This window comes from Zingiber officinale, chromosome 4B, assembly GCF_018446385.1.
Source record: "Zingiber officinale cultivar Zhangliang chromosome 4B, Zo_v1.1, whole genome shotgun sequence".
In the NCBI taxonomy this organism is placed as follows: domain Eukaryota; kingdom Viridiplantae; phylum Streptophyta; class Magnoliopsida; order Zingiberales; family Zingiberaceae; genus Zingiber; species Zingiber officinale.
This window is the reverse complement of record NC_055993.1, coordinates 104,526,208-104,549,275: the sequence shown is the minus strand read 5'-3', so window position 1 is coordinate 104,549,275 and position 23,068 is coordinate 104,526,208. Positions and strand designations below refer to the sequence as shown.

General features: G+C 36.1%; 2 protein-coding genes across 12 annotated transcripts; one reads left to right on the top strand and one right to left on the bottom strand.

The window, feature by feature from the left end:
• Nucleotides 1–26: 26 nt before the first annotated feature.
• LOC121975862 lies at nt 27–12,605 on the bottom strand. 8 transcript variants are annotated; one of them, XR_006110451.1, is made up of 15 exons: nt 12,348–12,605; nt 9,412–10,370; nt 8,440–8,525; nt 8,143–8,362; nt 7,625–7,710; nt 7,057–7,547; nt 6,556–6,987; nt 6,361–6,479; nt 5,711–6,294; nt 5,135–5,365; nt 4,920–5,044; nt 4,256–4,761; nt 2,000–2,120; nt 956–1,914; nt 27–890 (listed from the first exon to the last, which is right to left on the bottom strand). XR_006110451.1 is itself a non-coding variant. In XM_042527767.1 (15 exons), the coding sequence occupies exons 2-15, from the start codon at nt 10,132–10,134 to the stop codon at nt 1,513–1,515; spliced, it is 4,044 nt and encodes a 1,347-aa protein (XP_042383701.1). In that variant the 5' UTR covers nt 10,135–10,370; nt 12,348–12,605; the 3' UTR covers nt 1,373–1,512. The 8 variants fall into 8 exon arrangements, 2 of the variants coding, with proteins under 2 accessions (XP_042383700.1, XP_042383701.1); XR_006110453.1 differs by having other exon boundaries at nt 984–1,914; XR_006110455.1 differs by having other exon boundaries at nt 6,361–6,470.
• A 1,808-nt stretch (nt 12,606–14,413) lies between these two features.
• On the top strand, nt 14,414–21,591 carry LOC121975861 (zinc finger CCCH domain-containing protein ZFN-like). 4 transcript variants are annotated; one of them, XM_042527765.1, is made up of 7 exons: nt 14,414–14,909; nt 15,120–15,286; nt 15,468–15,521; nt 16,928–17,044; nt 17,185–17,496; nt 20,660–20,908; nt 21,002–21,591. In XM_042527765.1, the coding sequence occupies exons 1-7, from the start codon at nt 14,843–14,845 to the stop codon at nt 21,293–21,295; spliced, it is 1,260 nt and encodes a 419-aa protein (XP_042383699.1). In that variant the 5' UTR covers nt 14,414–14,842; the 3' UTR covers nt 21,296–21,591. The 4 variants fall into 4 exon arrangements, with proteins under 4 accessions (XP_042383699.1, XP_042383697.1, XP_042383698.1 ...); XM_042527763.1 differs by having other exon boundaries at nt 20,639–20,908; XM_042527764.1 differs by having other exon boundaries at nt 14,414–14,924.
• Nucleotides 21,592–23,068: the final 1,477 nt, after the last annotated feature.

Sequence of the window (23,068 nt, the reverse complement as noted above, 5' to 3'; positions counted from 1 at the left end):
TACACAATATTCTCCGCCCATACCAGTGATGTAAGCATAGTGATTGAACATGTTGTCAAGATGGCAGGATAATGTCTCCTTAAATGCGGAGATGATAAGGAGCATTATAAAAGGAAGTCCTCTGCTGTACAAATACACATACATCCACACATCTACTGGCACTTCATATTTTTCCTCTGTTTTTGCACCACCGTCGTCTTCTAACTTGATCGTCGTAGTAGCTACCCCACCAAGGACTCCCCTGACCCGCTTACTAATGATTTTTTGCTCCATTATTTGCTGATATCCACAGGCAACTCCTAGAATTCGTGGTATGGAGTCTTCTTTGTCAAAACCAGCGCCATCTCACCCGCAGTCTACTCTCTACCGTTTCCGGATAGGGTCAATAGCCATTGGAAACCGAATGAAAAACAGGAGCATTCACTTGTAAAACTATGACAATGGCTATCATGGGAGAAATTCCACAAGATGAAGAAACCATATACAACACAACTCAATACCTCTAGCGTACCATGTAGACTCTGTAACTCAATTTCGGTGACAGCAAATACATCTCTCGACTTATTTGCCAGAGCCTTGTATGTGTTTCGGGTACGTACCAATTACAAGTAATTTGCATTAGCCAAATCTGAAGGTGCACTAGCTGGACATTAGTCTGGATTTACCTTGTCAAGTATTTCGTGTTATTTCCGAGAATCCACATCTATAAAAGAAATACGTCCTCGTTGAAGTTTCAGATGCTCCAGGCTCCTCTAATCTGTTAATTGGCATGAAGGTCGTGGAAAACAATGCCAGTGTAGACTAACCATTCTTCATCTAGCACAAGCATTGCTAGCAAAGCTGTTGATGTCTTGTTGCTTTATGAAACAGTTCGTCGAGAAGGATTTTACCTATAGTGCATCAGCTCATTATTAAGGACTTCATTTGCATAAAGAAAAAGCAGACGATAACTTACTCAACCACATCAGCAAAAGCCAAACAACCTGATCCCCATCGACCTTCCTGTATAGAAACATGAGCAATGTACCTTGCACTAGAAAGGAAGGAAGAAAAAGAAACAGGAATTGAAGCATATATAGTGTAGGAAGAAAATAGCTGGCCATCTTGAGGAAACCGCATTCAGGCTGCAATTTCTAATGACAAGATACATGCTGTATATGAACTGTGATTCTGAATTGATTTATAGGTCTGTATAGTCACCAAAAAGCCAGGAAGAAGTGCAAGTAGAAGCCGTATCAGGCAAAAGATTCTCTACTTCTGAATTTGGTTTAGCAGTTTGTGCCTTCTCTGATACAGGAAAAGCTAGCGAGAGTGAAAGCAAAGTCGGTGCATCATCTCCATCAACCACATCAGGAACATGTAGCTTATCTTGTCTGTTCCTTTCTGTAATTTTTTGAGATTGCAAAGGGGAGATCTCCTGTTTTGCGATTCTTCTCTTCTCTCCCAAAGCTAGCTCAAGAACGGGAATGTTAGATTTAGGCGAATCATCATCATCATCTGATGAAACATATATTACGTTGTCTGCCTTTGTGCATGTAGGTCCTTGATTGACATGGAAGAAATAATTTTCAGCATTTTTTGAGCTCTCCGACATTGCCCCATAGAACAGGCTACTATTTGGTAAACTAGATGGCACGAATTGTACTTTAGGAAACAATATACTGGATGAAATTTCCTCCCTCGAGCTGCAATCGATATGACCACCATTGTCAAGCCTCATTTTTTTGTGCTCTTTTTCGTCACTCAGAGATGTGCATGTTGACTCACCTGCCCACAGGACTGCATCACCCGTGGGTTGTAACAAATCAATGGAAGAATTTTCTATTGTATCCAATGAACTAGGATTTGTGCACTTCAGATTCGGCTTTGATTCCCAGCTAAAATGGTCCAACATTTGAATATTTCTATCATTACCTGATCCAAGAAGTGGATGATAAAATGAGAAGATTTTTTATGGATTGAAAGAGATGTGAGTCAATCACAAGAGCAGATGCCTCACCTTGCCAACAGTTTAATGAAACCAACTTTGAGGGTTCTACACGATTACCAACCTGTGTGCTACCACTTTTAACAAGGTGTTCATGGCCTTTTCTGCAATCTGGATCACTGGTGAATTCATCCTATAATATATGACAATATGACATGTAAACCCAGTTGCGAGTTTAAGCAACCAACAAAAGATCATAATAAAGTTGGATAAAACACTTAACTAGGTTAGCAATACAACAAGTTGACCATTAAATAAAAAGTAAAAAAATCATGTAGTACAAGAAGGGTTGTGACTTCGAATCAATGAAGCGGGCTTAGGACTACAAACTATTCTAGCATTTCTTTTAACAGTAGAAGAAAAAGTTGCAGTATGATATTTGGGTAACCATTAGCATGTATATCAAATCATTTTAAAGATGACTAAGGATCATGAATCAGAGATTGTATACTAGGAATAGAAGAAGCAAACGTATTGTACCATCATGAATTTCTTGTATCTATCAAATCTCATGGTGCCAGCAGGTCCAAACTATAAAGAGACAATAGGGAAGGCACATCCTCAATTCTTTCTCCATTATGGAAAATCTGATAGCAACGTATTTGATTGCTGAAGTCCACAAAAAACTTTTACCATTCTAACTATCTTATGTAATCAGAATTATACTTGCAGGATTATACTATACTGATTGCTGCCTTTATTTCTTGCTATCAGTCATGAGCTTTTCAGTTGATCTTAAGTCAGAAAGCCAATGATTAACTTCTAACAATATGCAGAGTATGGGCTCACATAGGAATCCAACCAATTAACAATTTCACTTGCAGCTACATGCATCTCGAAAACCTCAAGGCTGTAAATAAATACAGTTATCAGTGATCGAAATCCTTGCTATCTTCCATCTACTCAAGATTGATAAAAATGAGGTATAATATTAAATCTAAGAAATTATTCTGACATTGTTTTCCCACTTGGGAGATTAACCGTGCAGTCAGGCAATAGTGCCAAATACTCATACAACACTCAAATAGGGAGATGATCATGTATCACTTATCAAGTTACGCAATAGAAAAAGTTTTTAAAAAAAACAAAATAAACTGGTTTATGATCTAAGTTTAAACTTTTCATTATTTTATTTTATAATTTTGTTATTACCAGCAAGCCTAGTCTATTTTAATTTTACACCATTCTTTAGGAGACCTGGTTTTTGTAAGACTTATAAGCCCCTCTGCTGCTGTTTTATTCATATGTGAAAATAAACCTCTTTCACAAGATATTGATTGTGGCTTGCAAGCTGGAAAGGTCACCAACTAAGCACAAATTTATCCTGCATCACATCATCCCATGAGAAATCCAGCTGGGCATATAACTTCGCTGATGCTATGTTAGATGGTGTTGGAACATAACATTGTTCCCAAATTAAACTAAACTGGATGAATAGACAATGCAAGTAGATACCGAGTAGTTCATTTGGGAAGAAAACCCTTTTAAGAATGAATTAAGACATGTACCTACCGAAATATGACTTCATGAATATACACCTGGCATTAGATCAGCACATGAATTTTTTGGCATTTTGCAGACTTGATGACTCAGAATTTGAGTCATGAAATACAAACATTCTCTTTTTATGCAAGGATAAAACTATGAACCACTATCCTCCTTATTTAACACAGACTCATCAGTGGGGCCTGCCTTTGAAATTGCACACAAATAATTTGACACTTTTGCAACAATAGTGACAACAAAAGTGGAATACGACAGCCTGGAGTCAGCTGCATGGTCCTTTTTCCTGCAATTGAAGTCTACTTAGAGGATATCCACACAACGAGGTGTAATTTCAGTCAGAACAATCAAACTATTGTCCAAGATAAGTTATAGCTAACTGAAATGGGCTTGAGCGTATCTATTACCACCATCTGACATTGACCATAGTTCTTTCCATCACAACTGATTCCGCCTATGATGTATGATGTTCATTCTGTACAAGGTGATACTCAAAGTAGAGATGACCCCTACTACTGATAAGGTAGTTTTCTGGAAACCATAAACATTTTAATCCATTTGTAAATATATATTATTACTTATTAGACAAACTAAAGCCCAAATATGTGATGTCTGAGAGAGAGGGAGGGAGGGAGGGAGGGACCTCAAAGGAAAACATTAAAAAAATAATCAACTTGTACTTGTAAACGTGTGGTATCAGGCAAACTAAAGGCAATGAGATGTAATGTGTAAGCCTCTCACAGAGAGAGAAATAGACAAGCTTACCAAGCTGTAGATATCATCTTCCACTTCTGGAGGCAATTTTTCAATGTCTATCTGAAATTTTGGTTCTAGACGGGAAACACAGACGGTGCTGAGTTGGCTCATGTTTCTAGATGAGTAGGCTGCAGGAAAAGAGCATGAAATCTGCTTCTTTTGAACTTCATCTGGAATATCCTGATGCATGGTATCCTTTACAAAAGCTTGCTCATTGTTGGAGACCTCATTATCCTTCCCTGAGGCTGGAATATCCTGAAGATCACTGCAAGTACTACATCTGGATGCATTTGCAATTGGAAAAGTATCAGACCCTGATGAAGCCTGATTCTTGACATTAGATATGTTGACAGTGCTACAAACATCAGATAGAGTTTGCATAGACAGCCCTCGGGTAGCAGGTTCCATGTTCAAACTAAAAACAGAAGGCTTCTTATTAAGACCAGGCAGATCTCCCAAGCTATTTTCCTGACTTCCTCTAAATACACCCCAAAGATAAAATAAATTGTTCCAACCTGAAGTATGGAAAACAATGTAAATCAGACATTTATCAAATTTATTGGAAGGAACACATAAAACCACGTCAGACATGAAGATTAAGTTCTAAGTCTGTAGATAAAAGAAACTAATTACTATACATTCTCCCTCTTGTGATGTAGGAATAGTTTCTTACGTTGGCAGTTCCCTGGTAATAGATTTGAAGGGAATATAAGAAGTTGCATTGCACCAATAACACCTACAAGAGCTAGATCATTTTTCAGTATATTATCCAACAGCTTCCAATAGTAATTTTCATAACTGCACAAAATAAAATGTAAAGAAACATCAGATATTGTCTCAACCTGCATATATTATGGAATTTCTCAATGGATAAGTACTCATAAATACCTGTCAATATTTTTAGCAAAGAAAAAGATAGCAATATTATCTTCTACAGGACTGTTCTCATGGAACTTCAGAGGCCATGAGCTTAGGCGAGGTACTTCCTCCAACTGAACTTTGCAAGGAAATTGTCCTGCCACTTCAAGAGCTTTGGGTGAGACATCGGACGACAAATGAGCCTGAAAACCATCAAAAATTGTCGGAGGTTTGGCAGTCCTCAACACCTCAAAAGCACCTCTGTTGATAACAACCGAAAAGTATAATCATAATGCAGTATGCAGTTGATAACACCTAAGGTGACGTTTGGTTAAATGATGGAAATGACTATGAGTTTGATAGTAAGGTGGAATGAGAATGAGAATAGAAATGAAACCCACCTAGTTATATGGGTTTGGTTGATCCCCATAAATCTAGAAATCATTCCCAAATTGTCATTCCCAAACCCACAATCCAAACACTATCTTTTACTATCATTCCATTCCCTCATTCCCAAACTCATCAACCAAACACCCCCTTAGTGTAACTATATGCTAATGATAAAGTATTAAACACATTCTCAAAACTAGTAAGAAGATGTCATACTGCCAGATGTAGTCCATCTCTGGTATTGCCGAAGCTCTCACTAGATCAACAGGAGTGGAAGCTTGACCAAGTAAGGTTGGTGCCATAATCTTTGTGGGCACATCACCTGGAAAGTCAAGAACTGTCCCTTCTCCAGGAACATTTATAAATTTCTTATGATCTTCCACTAGCTTTACATGGATGGTATTTGCTGCTTTACTACAATTTTGAACATTGGTTATCCTAGAAGACAAGTCATTAGAACTTGGATATAAAGTTGTTGCTTCAGAATTTACATCAGCACTGGCTAAAGAAACTTCCTCAGATTGATCGGGTGATTTTCTCTTGGTTCCAGATTTCCAAGCTGGTCCCTCACTTACATTTTTCCACTTAATACTTCTGATATCCATATCCCTCAAATTTCGTTCAGAAGAAGGCTTTGTGGCAATCATGCGAAGTTTGTCAACTGGACAGAACTGTGCTATGTGACCTGTTTCATTACACTCATGGCAATGTGATAAGCAATTAGGGACTGAAGCTAGCTGTCGAGAGTTTATAGATATTTGGCCCTTAGCTTTGACGTCCCTTTGTGTCAAATATGTTGCCTGAGGTGAATTTTTCAAGTTAACTACATTATTTAACAAAGATATTTTAGAGAATAGCTTAGTTACCTTGGGAGTAGGTTGAAAACCCTTCTGATCTTCATTTTTACATAATCTAACTAGAGATTGAGTTCCAGAAGTTTGTGACAGAGATGCTAACGTCTTCTTCACTTCAGTAGCTGATGAACCTCCAGAATAGCCAGTTACAAACAGTTTCAAATAACATAGATAAGCTACACAATCAAGACGGAAGCATTTACTTACCGGAACTAATTGCATCAATTGGTCTCCTTTTGCCATCTAGATTGTTTAAATCAGAAAATTTTCTTACTTTGGAATTACAGCTTTGCTCATTTGAATCAGCCTTTATCGATACTGCAGGACTGACAAATCGTTGATCACATGTGGAATTTTTCTTATCCAGCATACTCCCACCTTTCACTTGTTTAGGATCCTCAGAATGTGGTAGGCTAAGTGCATGAGCTTTGCTTGATGTCTCAACACTGGAGAAGCCTGAAGTCTCACTTCCAAATGTTGCAGATTTTGAGATTGCCCGGGATGGACTGTCATTTCTTTTGTTGGTTAAATTAGATTCTCTATTAAGTTTCATCTTCCAAGGAACATTATCCAGCAACTGTTTTACTTTTGGCAGTTTTGAATTGTTAAATGAATTTGACTTTGAGAGAGGGCCTGAAACTAAAAGCTTTAAACATGGGGAACGAAGTGTATTCAAAATGCTCAATCATATAGTAAAACAAAAATTACCACGTGTTGGTTGCAAAGGTGCTTGTATCCCAGATGAATCAAGACCAGAAGAAGTTTGTGTGCGAGATATTCCTTCTGACTTATTGCATATTGTGGAGGAGATTGGTTTTATCTTCACACTATCATGTTTGTTGAAGTTCTCACATGAGAACTGAGAAGGTTTCGTAGGAAAAATTGTTCCACTAGGTGTATCAATTGCTTCATCGAGTTTTTGCTTATAAACAGAATTAACCTCTGAATTTTCTTCCTTCCTCTTAGATGAAATAGACTTAACTGGTTCTTTGTTGTATCTTCTCATGTCTGGATCAGTCTTATTTTCCACACTGCTTTCCTTATTTGCACTATTTTCTTCTAAACAAAGTTGTGCCTCTGTTGGAGCAACTCGTGCTTCAAATTTTCCAGTCACCTGAGCTGCAGCCTCCTTGAGTTGGCATTCTTCACATAACCAATCACCTTCAGGAACTTCAGCCAACATTATTTGCATGCAGTAACTGATTAAAAGCAAATTTCCATCAAACATAGTAGTTTATGAAAAAACATCTCAGAAAAAGGGGAAAAAGAAACTTACGTATGCTCAGCCCCATCATTACACCTACTACAGATAGCAAGGAACTCTTCCTGACCTGTATCCCCACAGATATCACAGACTTTTACCTGCAAGAAAATGTAATGGATCAAGAGCATGATGTTTATTTTTACCATAAAATATTCTAGGTATGTGTCAACATAAAAAAACATGCAACTAGCATCCTTAACCTACTAGTCATATGATAATTCCTTTTGTAACAACACACACATCAGGCATGAAAATGTACAATTTTTAGTTGCATTGACCACATTTTGATGCAATGTGAGAACAGGATTTAAAACTAAGATATTAGTAGCCATGTAGCTTTACATAGAGTTCTAACAGCAATATAACAAGTGGTTTAGCTGACCGAAATAGTTGGGACTATGTTTTATCCATCTTTTCTTCACTGTTGTTGTTTTGAAAATGGCTGCCTAACAGATTAAAAACATGACCAATTCAGCAAGATAAGAAATTGTTTAGCTGAACCCAAACATTATTGCTATAATAGACTTAACTGGTTCTTCGTTGTATCTTTTCATATCTGGATCAGTTGTCTTATTTTCCACACTGCCTTCCTTATTTGCACAATTTTCTTTTAAACAAAGTTGTGCCTCTGTTGGAGCAACTCGTGCTTCAAATTTTCCAGTCACCTGAGCTGCAGCCTCCTTGAGTTGGCATTCTTCACATAACCAATCACCTTCAGGAACTTCAGCCAACATTATTTGCATGCAGTAACTGATTAAAAGCAAATTTCCATCAAACATAGTAGTTTATGAAAAAACATCTCAGACAAAGGGGAAAAAGAAACTTACATATGCTCAGCCACATCACTACACCTACTACAGATAGCAAGGAACTCTTCCTGACCTGTATCCCCACAGATATCACAGACTTTTACCTACAAGAAAATGTAATGGATCAAGAGCATGATGTTTATTTTTACCATAAAATATTCTAGGTATGTGTCAACATAAAAAAAACATACAACTAGCATCCTTAACCTACTAGTCATATGGTAGTTCCTTTCCTTTTGTAACGACACACACATCAGGCATGAAAATGTACAATTTTTAGTTGCATTGACCACATTTTGATGCAATGTGAGAACAGGATTTAAAACTAAGATATTAGTAGCCATGTAGCTTTACATAGAGTTCTAACAGCAATATAACAAGTGGTTTAGCTGACCGAAATAGTTGGGACTATGTTTTATCCATCTTTTCTTCACTGTTGTTGTTTTGAAAATGGCTGCCTAACAGATTAAAAACATGACCAATTCAGCAAGATAAGAAATTGTTTAGCTGAACCCAAGCATTATTGCTGTCAAGATTAAAGCTTCTGTTATTTGTCAAACAATAAAGCATATTACCAATTTCCACATGGTTGGTTAACATATTTAAAGATATAAGCACCATTTACAAAGGAATAGTTGAAAGTGGAAAGTTAGTAGTTTCTTAAGGTACCATAAAACGAAACAAAATCCATACAAAGGGTGAGAAGCAACAAAAAACAACCTTTTCAGCAAACACATTGTTAAAAAAGATAATCCTACATGTAAATTTTTGAGTGAAATACTTAGAAATTGATCAACATAAGAGAATCAAAGATAAATATATGATCCTATACCCACATCCTTATCAATGGTGAAACCTTGTTCATTAGATGTAGCACTTGTTTAAATTCAAGACTAATTTTTCATGAGTCAATGACATATCTCAATAAGATAGATTCCTACAAAAAAATATGTACATACTACAACAGAGAAAAGAAAATTATGAACTTACATCATCATCAGTTTCTGCTATAACTTCACCCTCAAAATATGGCTGCAAAAGCACCTTAGATGTCTGAGAGTTTGAGTTGGGTCTGTCAGGTTGGTCTTTACTACCCATTGACTTTATTGCCTCTTGCAGCTTAAACCCACTGATGCAATTTTCAGTCCCCAAAGAAACTAATTGAGGAGTCTTTTCGCCATCATCTTTGCAAGCATCATCATCTGCAATTTTATTTTCCCCATTCACATTGACTAGAGCATGAGAAAGATATGCGCTCATCAGTGAACCTGAACAAATTTGGGCTTTTGAAGATATATTACTACTTGAATGTGGGTCTTCTAAGGCATCAGTATTGTGACAAGGATTATCGTCTTCTGAACAATATGCAATACTATTTTTCAATATGAGTGTTCTATTTCCTATAGGGTTAGTCCAATTGTCTTCAGACCCACTATTATTATAGTCATCAGTAGATTGTTTCTGAACCTCCTTTGGATCATTTTTCTCCAGCAAAGATTCTGATGATCTGGAGTTGCATCCTATAAGCTTCTTCTCTAATTCCACAGGATGGTCATGATTTGTATTACTAGAATCTTGTAATACAGCAATGTGTGAAATGTTGTCAATGCGACACTTCTTACCTTGCTCATCAGCAAGATTTGAAATTATGTTATGAAAATCTGACGTTTTATTGCTGTCTGAGGAGAAAAGACAATCATCAATAGAACTCATTTGGTCTTGTTGGAAATTGTTGTCTTCGACTGTATCCTTCTCAGATTGAAGTTATGTTGGAAGTAGCCTTTGGATCTAAGACAACTTTCTCAGATGCAACATGAACTGTTGATACTGTAATTGTTTAAGTGCAATCACAGTATAAGGAGGAGGACACAGGTTGCATGCTCCAGGTTCTATCCAAATGTCAGGATCTTTAAGTACGTTTAGGCACTTTTTTCCAATGGGAAATACCACTGTGTAAGAACAAAGGCAAAATAAGAGTATGTATCATTTGCATCACGTCGTTTGAATTAGAATAACAAATAGCATGCAAATACATGTATAAAGACATATGGAACAAGAAGTAAAATACATGATTTTATCATCAACAAAATCTTAGACCATTGATTGTTTTGCAATGTCACAGTTGATAAATTTTGAGGGTGATGAAAGCATGGTTTTAAATATTGTTTCATATTGGTAAGCACAGGTGGATCATTTTGCATTAGCCATTGGCATACAGAGGCAGATTGATGGGGTTTTTTTTCCACAATGTGTGAGCATTCTGCGAGTGAGAGGACTCAAAAAAATTTCCCATTTGTAACAACTTAGAACAACTATGCACAATACACAAGATCTTCTGTGAGCAAAGGGCTTTTTCATGCTCCACAACAGATCGGTACAACTCCACCAGCACTGTGATTTCTCACAAACAACTCCACGAGGACTGACAAACTCGTGATACAACTTCACAAGGATTTTATTTAGCTCACAAGTAGCTCTACAAGGACCACACGAGCTCCACAAGTGTTTCCTCCAATTCACAAACAACTCCAAAAGGATTGTAGTCTCAAACAACCTTTATTGAATGTGTAAGAAGTCATGCAATAGCTTATATAGCTATGCATTTGCCTCTTTTTCATCACCTTTATTCTATACTTACACTATCCATTGATACTCCAACACAATACAGAAATCATCTCATTTGGTCAGCTACTTAAACTCAGAGAAGATTTTAAAATTTTAATATAAATAGAAGAACATTTAATCAAAGTTGAATGCTTCTAGTGATATGGTTTGAAGAGCACAAGAAAAGAATCTATATAGGTGACACCAAATACTTGGGACAAATAGGACTTGATGACAATGACAACAAAAATTAAGTATGTTTACTCTGAGACTTGTAATACCTAAATTTTGTATTGAATTAAGCTAAGTGATTTCGGTAAATCAAGACAATGATCATAAGAGCTTATATGTTAGCAAAAGTACTTTTTTTTAGAAATTAAATTTGACATGTAAAATTTATCATGTAATTTTGAATATTACTAATGTTATTGTCTTGTGTACACTAGAAGAAAAGAGGGATAAGAATCACATATGAATATGATATAGCTAACTCTAAATAATTGGGATTTATCAAATGTATTAAGTTTCATTGTCTAAGATTCAAAGCCAATCTGATCTTTACCAAAACTAAAATTGTTTGATCCATTTTAGGCTATATGATCATAAGATATTGCAGTCTAGATCAAAATCCAGATAACTAAAGAGATCATAGAAGATCAGATCATCTCAAATAGCATATCTAAAAAGATTGTAAAAATATGATGGTTAATAAATGCAACATATATATAAGAGACTCAAAAAAAAATCTATACATGTACCTTTTGCCTTGTTGTCTCATATAGGCAAAGCATGAATTAGTTAACTAGAGAGATGATCAGTACAATGAAATCATCAAGCTTGTATAAGTTTATCTTCTAGTCTTGTAATGAAATAAACGATAACTCAAATAGCAAGAAAGTTATACTAATTCTAATGCAAGAAGGCGTAAGGCTAAACATAAGGGTTCCACAGAAAGATCGAGTTAAAATGTCTCATTGAATCTGTCCTTTTAAGGTCATACACAAATTCATAAAAAGAACCTTGTATGCAGCACTTGCCAATAAGTATCAACATGATCTAGAAAGCACGTTCAGAATCCTCCAGCACCTCAATCAGGATACACTAGCTAAGCACACCAATCCAAAGAAACACAACTTATCATCACTCTTCGGTGATTTGGAAAAGGGAACTTTCAGATGGACATCAAAATTTCCCATCATCAATCAATCTCCGAATCTAGTACAACAGATGCGAAAGGGAACTAAACAATGCAGAATTATCACAATGCCTCCAAACCACATATTACAATAAGTAAATTAAACAAATCATCCCATCAAGCATACCAGTCCGAGTACAGAAAAGGGTTCCAGTACCAGCTCCGAATAGGGTTCCAGTACTGACCGCCTGATACGAATTATGTCCCGCAGCTTCCGAGACCAGGAGAAGGTGGTGAGAACTTGAGAGAGGAAGATAACAGAGAAAAAAGGTTAAACTCGGGCAGGAGTTGGCGAGAGTAATCGACCACTTTGAGAGAGTGTTCTAATGGAGACGAAAGCGATCAGAGGTAGAGAAGAAGGGAAGGGGACGAGGCGGGCGAGGAGAGGAAGAGATGCTCAGAAATAGAACTTCATGTCACGTGACTTGGACTAAATTGTTTTTTAATTAATTAATTAATCTTTTTTTTGATCATTTTTGGGGTAAAAAATCCTACCTACCATTATAATTACTATTTTATATTAAAATAAATCATTTTAATACTTTAATTCCTAATTAAATTTATTAAAATTATTACATAAAAACTATTATTATATCAAATAATTTTATCAACTTATTTAAAATTATTCAACTTTATTAAAAATACTCCAATTTAATTACAAATATTTTATTATTATTGTATCAAATATAATTATAATTGTTATAACAATGTTAAAACTTATAATCGATACAATAATATTGAAATTAATTTAACTGAGTTAAAAGTATTATGGATGAAAAATATAAATTTAAATGATTGATAAATTATTTTATTATATAATTTTAAAATATAGTTTATATATATTGAGTTGCTTGTAGTTAGGATTTTAGTGCACTGGCTCTGAATTTAAAGTTAAACAAGTAAGTAAAGGAATTATCAAAAGATTTTAAATACCTATTTTTTAAAATTATCATTAATGAAGACATTTTGACCATAAAATACAAATGCTAAGAGATATTTAAGGATATTTCGAAAAAAAATAAATTAAAATTTAGTACATTTTTAAAAGTAATTCTATTTTAAAAAAAAAACAATTTTAAATTTATTCTTTATGAAAGAAAAGATCACTTAAATAATATGGAAGTCTTCTTTGTAAAATAAATTAATTTAATTTTATATATCAAATATTAAATTAATAAGAACAGATATTATATTTATCTTAGTCAAAGGACTGAAAAAAATATGTTTTTAAATATAACTAACTAAAGATATTTATAGAACTTTATCCACTCATATTGTTGCTAATTCAAATATATGAACTAAAGAAAATTATGTGTGTATATTTTTATATAAACAACAAATCAAAAAATTATTAATAAATTTTAAAATTATTTTTAATATGAAAATAAATATATTTTTATTTTAACTTTTATCAAAATTAGTTATTAAATGTCTAAATTCTTAATTAAAATAAGATAAATTGATTAAATCGATCTGACTGATAAATTACTAATCAATTTCATATTTAAAATTTGATTTGTATAAAAATAAAATTAATTTAATCAATTTCTATTTATTCGATTCGCCGTCCAAATCCCTCGCCATCAACTCTCATCCCCGCTGAATGTTCCACGCCTATAAACGGCACGGAAGTGTGGACGGTGCTCTGGGCGAGACATCCGATCGATATCATGCGGGGACTACGAATCGCATCCGATGACGCAAGCACCGTCGTCTTCCCTCCTCTCAACGGCCACGCGGCGCCTTCTCACCGCGCGAGAGTTCGCTTCTCGCTTTCGTAATCGAACTGCAGCACCACGCTCGAATGCCGTTTGATCATTTACCAACGGATAGATTTCGTCCATTCGTTATAGCGTAAGATATTCGCGTACGAAGAGCTAGTAACGTTAGCAATCCGTGTGTTGTTAGCTTTCCTACCTTCCAATTAACACCTATTAACTTCCGTACGATCGAGCCCGATTTGAGCTAACCAACACTACACGCTGAATTTAATTAGCGACCGACCGTGGGGCCCATATATTTGATGCAATAGAGAACCAGGTAGACATCGGTGGGTATAACACGTCACCCTTAACGATAACTAATTAATAAAATAGATTACGGTGTGGCGCAAGTTAACTCTTAAATACTCCATTAATTGTGTTTACATGTATTAAGTGAGATTAATTGTAGAATAAATACCCTAACCTCCTTGCTGCAATCTCCTCTCCCTCGTGTCGCATTGCGATAAAGAATGAACAGAATAAAATAAAGGGGGGCGAAACCGAAGAGAGCTGAGGGAGGAGGGAGCGAGAGCGAGCGATCGCCCGATCGATCGAGATCCAACGCCTAATCAGAAAGCCGAACTTTTCGTGTTCTCCGCGCCCGTTTAGGAGGCTGAATCGAAGCCGATTTGCGCGTGGTGAGTTCTTGTCGTGGATTTGGTTGGCAGCTGCGCCTGCTTCCGAATGCAGGAGGCCTGAATCGCTTTGTGAATCGCGGGGATCGGGGATCTGAGTTGTATCCGGCTGCCTTCGGTAGTTGATTCGATCGAAGATTGTGGTTTGGGTTGGATTTGATTGGCGATTTGTCGGTGGGAGTTTGATCTGCCGGTAGGGTTTTGTGTTACGATCGCGGCTTCCGATGATGCCCGATGCCAGGCACAATGCTGTTTCCAATTTGTCCAGTGCTTCGCGGGACAACCTTGAAGGTGGTCTCTGGTTTGGTGGAGCCCCTTTTCTCATTTTTGTTGCTTATTTTTTGCAACTTAGGATTCTCCTTTTTTGTCTTGTTGATTGAATGTCTTTATCTGGGGAAGATACAAACTTTCTCGGGGTAAATAGGCAAGTAGGTAGACCTTATTGGTGCCATACAGAGTATACTACGAGCGGCTAATTGAGTGTTGTGTTTCTTATCGCAGAAGCTATGTGGCAGTTGAAAATCGAGGACGGCCAAGAGGGAGCTGATGGCCAGCTGAGTTCTTATCCTGATCGCCCAGGCATGCCTGACTGTCTTTATTATCTGAGGACTGGTAGCTGCGGATATGGAAACAGCTGCAAGTATAATCATCCTACTCACACTTGGCAGGTGAGAACCATGGAGTCATGCATTTATTCTTATTATTTTTGCGTTTTATCACCTTTGAACATGATGGCTTTTGCTCTAGTGTGTGGAAACTTGGTTTAGATACCTCTGGCATGCCAATTGTTAAACAAAGTCCAATTATATTGGATGTTGTAACTAAGATTATGTTAATTGTTTTCTGCAGAACAATCAGTTTAGTGCTGAACTCCCTCAGAGAGATGGTCAACCTGATTGTCAGGTGCATTACCTAAAACCAAACAGATAGTAGATTCTATAATATTATATAGTTTGTTGTCCGGTTTGATGACATAGATCTTTTGTTTATTAGGGTACTTACTCTAATGTCTGTTCACTACAATGCAATTCCTAATGGAGCTACAACCAAAATAAAAGAAACTCCATTGTATATGCACAGGGCAGTAAAAATGTCCTAAAACATATCCTTGATTTTAGATTTGATCTAAGTAGCAAACTTTATCCATACAACATATTTAGTGCAACAGGTAAGAAAGGAAAACAAAACCCTAACATATGATATGAAGTCAATTCATTTTGTCAGTGATAAACCAAAGAGAATCAAAATGGACTTTGCTGCCTTTTTTTATTTGTTTATTTGCTCTTTTGTTTATAAACAGAGAAGCAAGCAGAGAAAAAGCTCATGGAAGTATTTGATATAATTTTTTTCCTGCTTTAAAAAGATTTTATCATAAAAAGGAAAGCTGTATAGGAAATATGTTTGGCATGATTATTTATTTATTTATTTTGGAGAAGTTTAAGAAATTGACCAGGACAAAGTAAAAAAAAAATTAGTGTTAGAGTTAATAATTAAATACTATAGGTTTCCTAGATTGCTTACATTCACAGCACATAGAAAGATCCTAGGTGACCAATAATGTTGCACGCAATCACACACATGGTTTGCTACTTATTTATGATACGTGGAATCTATGGCCTGGATGGCTGGAAAGGAATTTCTCAGATGCTCAAGTGAGATTGGGTTCAAGGATTGATTGGACATCCAATTGGTAGGAACATAAGTGAGATCAGATTGTGATCACAGAAGAAACAAAGGTGGAAGGTTGGGCAATCCATGGACTCTCATAATGGCTCTTTATGATAGTTGATAGAAAAATACTGAAAATTAATCCAGGAAGACAAGGAGAAAATTTGTAAATATTAGTCCGTCTTGTGTATGTTGCCTCCTCACCCCTAGCTTCGCATTATCCAGACAACCAGGGTCCTGCACCTGCACGCGCACCATTGTTCATGCTGCCCCTACATCTTCTAGTGAGCTCATTGGTTCATCATGCTGGGTAGTGTGCCAACAGGATCCACTGACACAACATATCTAAGCTATGATTCCTCTAGTTTCGCTTATAAAATAGGACTGCAGCAGAAGTCATTATGTAACTTGTTGTTTCTGATTGAAAAGCATGGTAGATTAGACCTAAAAAATTAGGCAAATTTACTTCATCAGCATGTTAGGTACCAGTTATTTTAAGCTAGAAACAAACTGGCATGGCTAGCCTACTAAATTTAATAAATTTCTTCTTGGTGATAACTTTATGTATATGAATTCATCCTCATGTGGATTGTTAGATGAAACATGTGGTAGTCTCTAATTTATCTCAACTATTGTTGCAGTTCTTCCTGAAAACAGGAACCTGCAAGTATGGGACATCCTGTAAATATCATCATCCACGGGACAAACATGAGACCAAATTGGTTCAGTTGAATGTGCTGGGACTACCTATCCGAAAGGTCTCTGATGCTTCATGGTCTCTTTTTATGATTCAATTTGTTTATTGCTTCACAGTTACCAACACCTTCACTTGTGGTTATTTAAGCCAGCTCTCTATCTAGTAGTTAATTTTTTAAGATTCATTTGATCTGATTTCCAGGATGAAAAGCCATGTGCCTATTACATGAGAACTGGAACTTGTAAATATGGATTTGCCTGCAAGTTCAATCATCCTCAGCCAGTCACTACTGGAGCAACATTCCCTCTTACAGGATCTCCAGCCTATGGATATTCAAGTCCCGTAGTACCTACATCTGCCTCCCCTGTAATTGGTGGAATTTCACCATGGCCCTTATCAAAAGTTCCTTACATGTCTAGTCCACGAATGCAAGCTCTCCCAGCTTATGTACCACTGGTTCTTCCAACCACCCAAGGAACTATGGCCGGGCAGCAGGGTTGGAGCACTTACATGGTTAGTAGCTATCTACTTGAAAATTAAAAATAAAACTCCTCAAGTCAGCTAAATATAGATATTTCTTGCAAATTAGTAAAATTTCTTAGTTTGACATAGTGATTTTTCTGTTACATTATTTCTGTTCTACTAGCTTGTTCTGTAAAGATGTAGTTTGTTTTACATAGTAAATTTTCAGTCACATTATTTCTGTTCTACTGGTTTGATCTGCAGTCTTAGTTTTACATAGTCGTTCTTGTGGTTATATTCACATAAATTGAAATCACATAGTACAAATTTCTTTAACTGGTAGTGCTGAAGAACTTACAGGATTTAATTCTTTACAGAATCTCAGTTCTTAATGCTTTAGTTTCTTTATGCTCTTGCATATGCATTACTTCACAGCTACATTCTGTCTTATATGTAACTTAAATGATGCTCTTTGTATGCTTTTGAAGCCATCTCTTAAAGAAATAGTAGAAGAATGGTGGTGGCAATAGTCCATTTTCAAAACTAGTTGTCATTTCAGGAAAATAGAATTTATCAGAAGACATTTGCACTTCTTTTATTTATTTATTTGTTGATGAGACCTTTTCTATCTCGGGTATACTGGTTAGCAAGAACAACTAGCTGGAGTAAATTGGCGAATACATTCACAAGTTTGTGCTTCTTGGTTCAATCTTGCGAATCCATGCTGGGTGTAAGCAAAGAAACCACACACGGACTTGGACACTACTAACTTTTTTTACAAGCAATGTACAGATGTCCTGAATTAACATTTGTGTACCGTGTTGCTCGATAGAAACATGGCATCTTGTTCCATTAGAGAAGTGGGATTGATGCACGGGTTGGCATGACACAGTGGCACAATGGTCTTCTGTGATTATCTCAGGCAAGCAAGTTTGGTTTCAAGGCATGACAATTTAACTAAGTTAGGGTTGCAAAGCATGACAACTCTGCTGGGTGGAACTTTCTAGTTATTTTCAGCTCATCCCCTAGCTCAGGTTCATCCATACTGTGTTTCAGCACCATCATGGAATGGTTCTTGACCTAGACTGAAATCAATTTCAGCACCAATACTTTGAACCTCTGTTACCTGTATGACACAGACTGTCTCACTTAGACAATTACAATAATATATTTAGATAAGATTATATTATGGTATCGCTTTGCCTGGATTGCCAAGACGTTGTCAATGCTCTGACTGAATATGTGACAGTCACATGTTTTATACTTCAGCCTTTTTCCATATAAGGCATAAAACTTGGCTATGTCAGTCATATATACACTGTATCTCGGGGTTTGTAAATTGGATTCCCATCCATGAATGCCAAGTTGATAGAAGAAGTAACAAGACCAACAAAAAACAGTATATTTTCTTCTAAAGATCTAGAAATTGATTAATTTATTTATAACAAAGCATAGGGACCACTTAACATGTGCTGGCAATCTAGGCCATTGCAGCAAAAGGTGATAACCCTCACCCTGGCAATCTAGACCATGTGGCATAGGCAAGTAGGCATGATGATCTTTCATCAATCGATTCCTAAAATAAGGTAATCCTCCTTTCATTCAGTTGTCTCAAATGCTGGCCTTTTAGTTACATTGAGAAACAATAGCCACCTCAATGCCAACTTATAATGATGGTCATTTCAATTTGTTTTGTCTTGTGTTAGGCAATGTTTTTCGAAATCAATCATGATAAGCTCCTTCACTGTTTAACCCAGGAACCAGAAGTCAACCTGGTCACGTTGAAATAATTGGAGCATTCCTCTTGAATTGGATTTTTTTTTTTTTACGTTCAACTAAAAAACCATGACCAGTGAGCTGACCGATTCACCTCCTCGGTCCAGGTTTAAAAAAAAAAGAGCTAAAGTTGTTTGTATTTTCTCTACAAGTATGGCACATCTTTAGGATCTTAGCTTAATTCAGAAGTGGATCTTGGCAAGATCAGTGCCGCATACAAGAAATCTGACAGACAAATTTAGCTATATGGTAAATGTAGGGTATTAAAAACATTATAATATGCACATTAATTTTACTTTGGTTTAAAAGGAACTCAGTTACAAGAGTAGATAAACTGTATTCATACGCCCACATATTTGCAACTTTGGAGATGTATAATGGGTAAACATTGAACCATTTCTTATTATACATAAGAAACTTCCATACTTTTGTCGTCCATTTAATTTCATGTCCTTTCCTCGTGATCCTATGCACGCTTAGAGCTAATAAAATGCAAATAACAGATTTAGTTTTCATATATCCAGGTTGCAAACTAATTTTATCACAAACATTTGGATCTTTCCATTTTGGCCATCATTATATGTGTTCCCATCATCTAAGATTGTTTCATTGCTAGTTTAGTCAGAATTTCATATTGATATGTGTCAGTATAAAATTATTTTATCTTATAGTAGTTTGAACTTTGATGGCAAACACCATCCTTATAATTTTGTTATTCATTCATGTTCAACTAAAAAACCATGACCAGTGGGCTGACCGATTCACCCCCTCGGTCCAGGTTTAAAAAAAAAAAAGAGCTTAAGTTTGTTTGTATTTTCTCTACAAGTATGGCACATCTTTAGGATATTAGCTTAATTCAGAAGTGGATCTTGGCAAGATCAGTGCCGCATACAAGAAATCTGACAGACAAATTTAGCTATATGGTAAATGTAGGGTATTAAAACCATTATAATATGCACATTAATTTTACTTTGGTTTAAAAGGAATTCACTTACGAGAGTAGATAAACTGTATTCATACGCCCACATATTTGCAACTTCGGAGATGTATAATGGGTAAACATTGAACCATTTCTTATTATACATAAGAAACTTCCATACTTTTGTCTTCCATTTAATTTCATGTCCTTTCCTCATGATCCTATGCACGCTTAGAGCTAATAAAATGCAAATAACAGATTTAGTTTTCATATATCCAGGTTGCAAATTAATTTTATCACAAACATTTGGATCTTTCCATTTTGGGCATCATTATATGTGTTCCCATCAATTAAGATTGTTTCATTGCTAGTTTAGTCAGGATTTCATATTGATATGTGTCAGTATAAAATTATTTTATCTTATAGTAGTTTGAACTTTGATGGCAAACACCATCCTTATAATTTTGTTATTCATTCATGTTGTTTTGGCATCGTAAGCGTTCTTCAAATGCATGCCAGGGAAGCATGAACCATATCTACTCTCCCAATCTGCTTGCACCTAACCAGATATCCAACTCAATGCATCAAGAACAATCAGGCTCCAGCCTCCCACTCGAACTGCCCGAGAGACCTGATCGACCAGACTGCCAATATTACATGAAAACTGGGAGCTGCAAGTATGGAACCTCATGCAAGTACCACCACCCCAAGGAGAGTAACCAAGCAGCTATAGCTGGCATAGGACCACTTGGGCTTCCTCTAAGACCAGTAATTTTACAACTCATTTTCCTTTATTTCTTTAGTGTCTGCTTAATTACATGTCTGTTTCCTTTCTCATTTTCCTGTGGCTTATTCTCATAGGGTCAGCCAGTATGCACGTTTTATACCACATATGGAAGCTGCAAGTTTGGCATGGATTGCAAATATGATCATCCACTCATCAGTTATTATGGTTATACTCTACCGTCTTTCTCCTATACCGATCCCACCATAGCATTTGCCCAGGAAAAGAGTTCACCAATTGTATGGACAGAAGAAAAGCCCTTTCCCAAGTCATCAAAAACACCTGATCAGCACAATCTGGAGAATCATGAACATGGAAATACCTCGGCGCACACCACATCCAACACTGAACCTTCAGAAGATTCTCCATGATGAATAAATGTTTCAACACTAACCAGTCGTCCCAAGATGGAGATTTTGGATCTCTGCTCCATAGTGCCACCCTCCTCCCTTGCCTGTCATCTCGAGCCCTTTTGAGGCATGGCCTTTCCTACTGAAGAATTGCAGGCAGTGTTGTAAGTTAAACGATTTTTGTTCCACAGCTTTGCGGAAAACTAAACCTTTTGATGTTCTGTCAGAATTCTCTGTTTCCAGTTTCCCCTGTAAAGCTGGTCTCCCAGAATAAAAGGTGATAAATTAGGCTCGTGTCTCTCGACTGAGCCTTTGTATCTCGATCTTATTTTTGTGCCATCTTGTTTGGGAAGGACGAGTTCCATGTAGTCAGTCATACACACATGTGACTTAGAGATGACAGGTATGATCGATGAAACCAAAGGCTAAAGTTTCATTTTACCCTCTGTAGTTTCCTTATAATTTCAAAATCATCACAATACTCAAGCCTAACTTTCTAAGGTTTGAGATTGTTAATTTACTTGACAAATGGTGACGTGGCACATGTGTCATATTCCTCATGTTATTGTTGTGGCTAGGGGGAAAAGTTAAAAGATGGGTATTTTGACAATTTTGAAACGTTAGGGGCAAATAAAATTTCCATATACTATATGATATCAGGGATTTTGCTTCCTTCCCTCTAGTCCAGCAGATTTGGTCCATATGGAACAGAGCATGCCCCTATAAATAGGATAGCAAAGGTTACGGTAAGAGTTTTTTTTTTTTTGCTTTTCCATTTTTTATCTGTTTTTAGTCACTGATTTGACTGTTAGGCTGGTTATGTCAGCACTTGTTGATGTGCAAGCTCTGATGACAAAACGGAGATTCGTTCGTCCTTATGTTCTCATTAATCTATTTTTAGATTAATATGAAAAATTAAATCATGAATGACTATTAACCATTAGTATAGATGGTAAAACATGGAGGAAGCATGTTCGAATATGCCGAGTTTCAAGTCAAGATCTTATGTGATAACATTTCATATCTTAATCATCGTATTGTCCCGAGGGAACTATAGAGGTGATGACTCTATCAATTTAGACTCGTGTGGGCGAAGGAAAGCCGCAACTGCATCACTATAGTTTCTGCTTCGTTAAACTATTTGCATTTTATGGAGGAGGAATTTTAACTGCTACCACAAGAATAAAATGAGTTAATGTGATCATTTTCCAATGACCTCAACCAACAACAGCAATCCGGAACATATTTCATTAGTTCTTTTATTTGAAATTTATGAAGAAAGGCTTGGTGGGAAAAAAAAAACTGCAGTTGAAACTTTTAATCAACTAAATTTCGATCAATTTCCAACTAGTTTTCACCAAATATCAAGCGAAAGGTTAGTGTTAACATCGTAGATTGTGACTATAAATATAAAGTTTACCATTTTGGATTTAAAAATTAAAAAAATAATAAAATGAAACGAGGATTACCGCGGGAAGCACAATCATGATGCATAAAAACACCGAGATGAGCCACGATAAACTGACAGCTTAATCTAAATATTAAAAAAAATGATGTCAAAGAGTGATCGTGTAAACATTGACCAATTTAGACCTCGTTGTCAGACAGACACGAAATGTTTCCGACGCAGGCTTTGTCAAAGTTTTATAAAATTAAAAAAATTTAATAAAAAAGTTTTTATGATACATAGGTGAGGTTTGAAATTTTAAGTTCGCAGATTTATTAAATCTATATATTTGATCATTTCAAAATAATTTAAAAAATAAATTATTTTATGAAATATTTAATTATAAT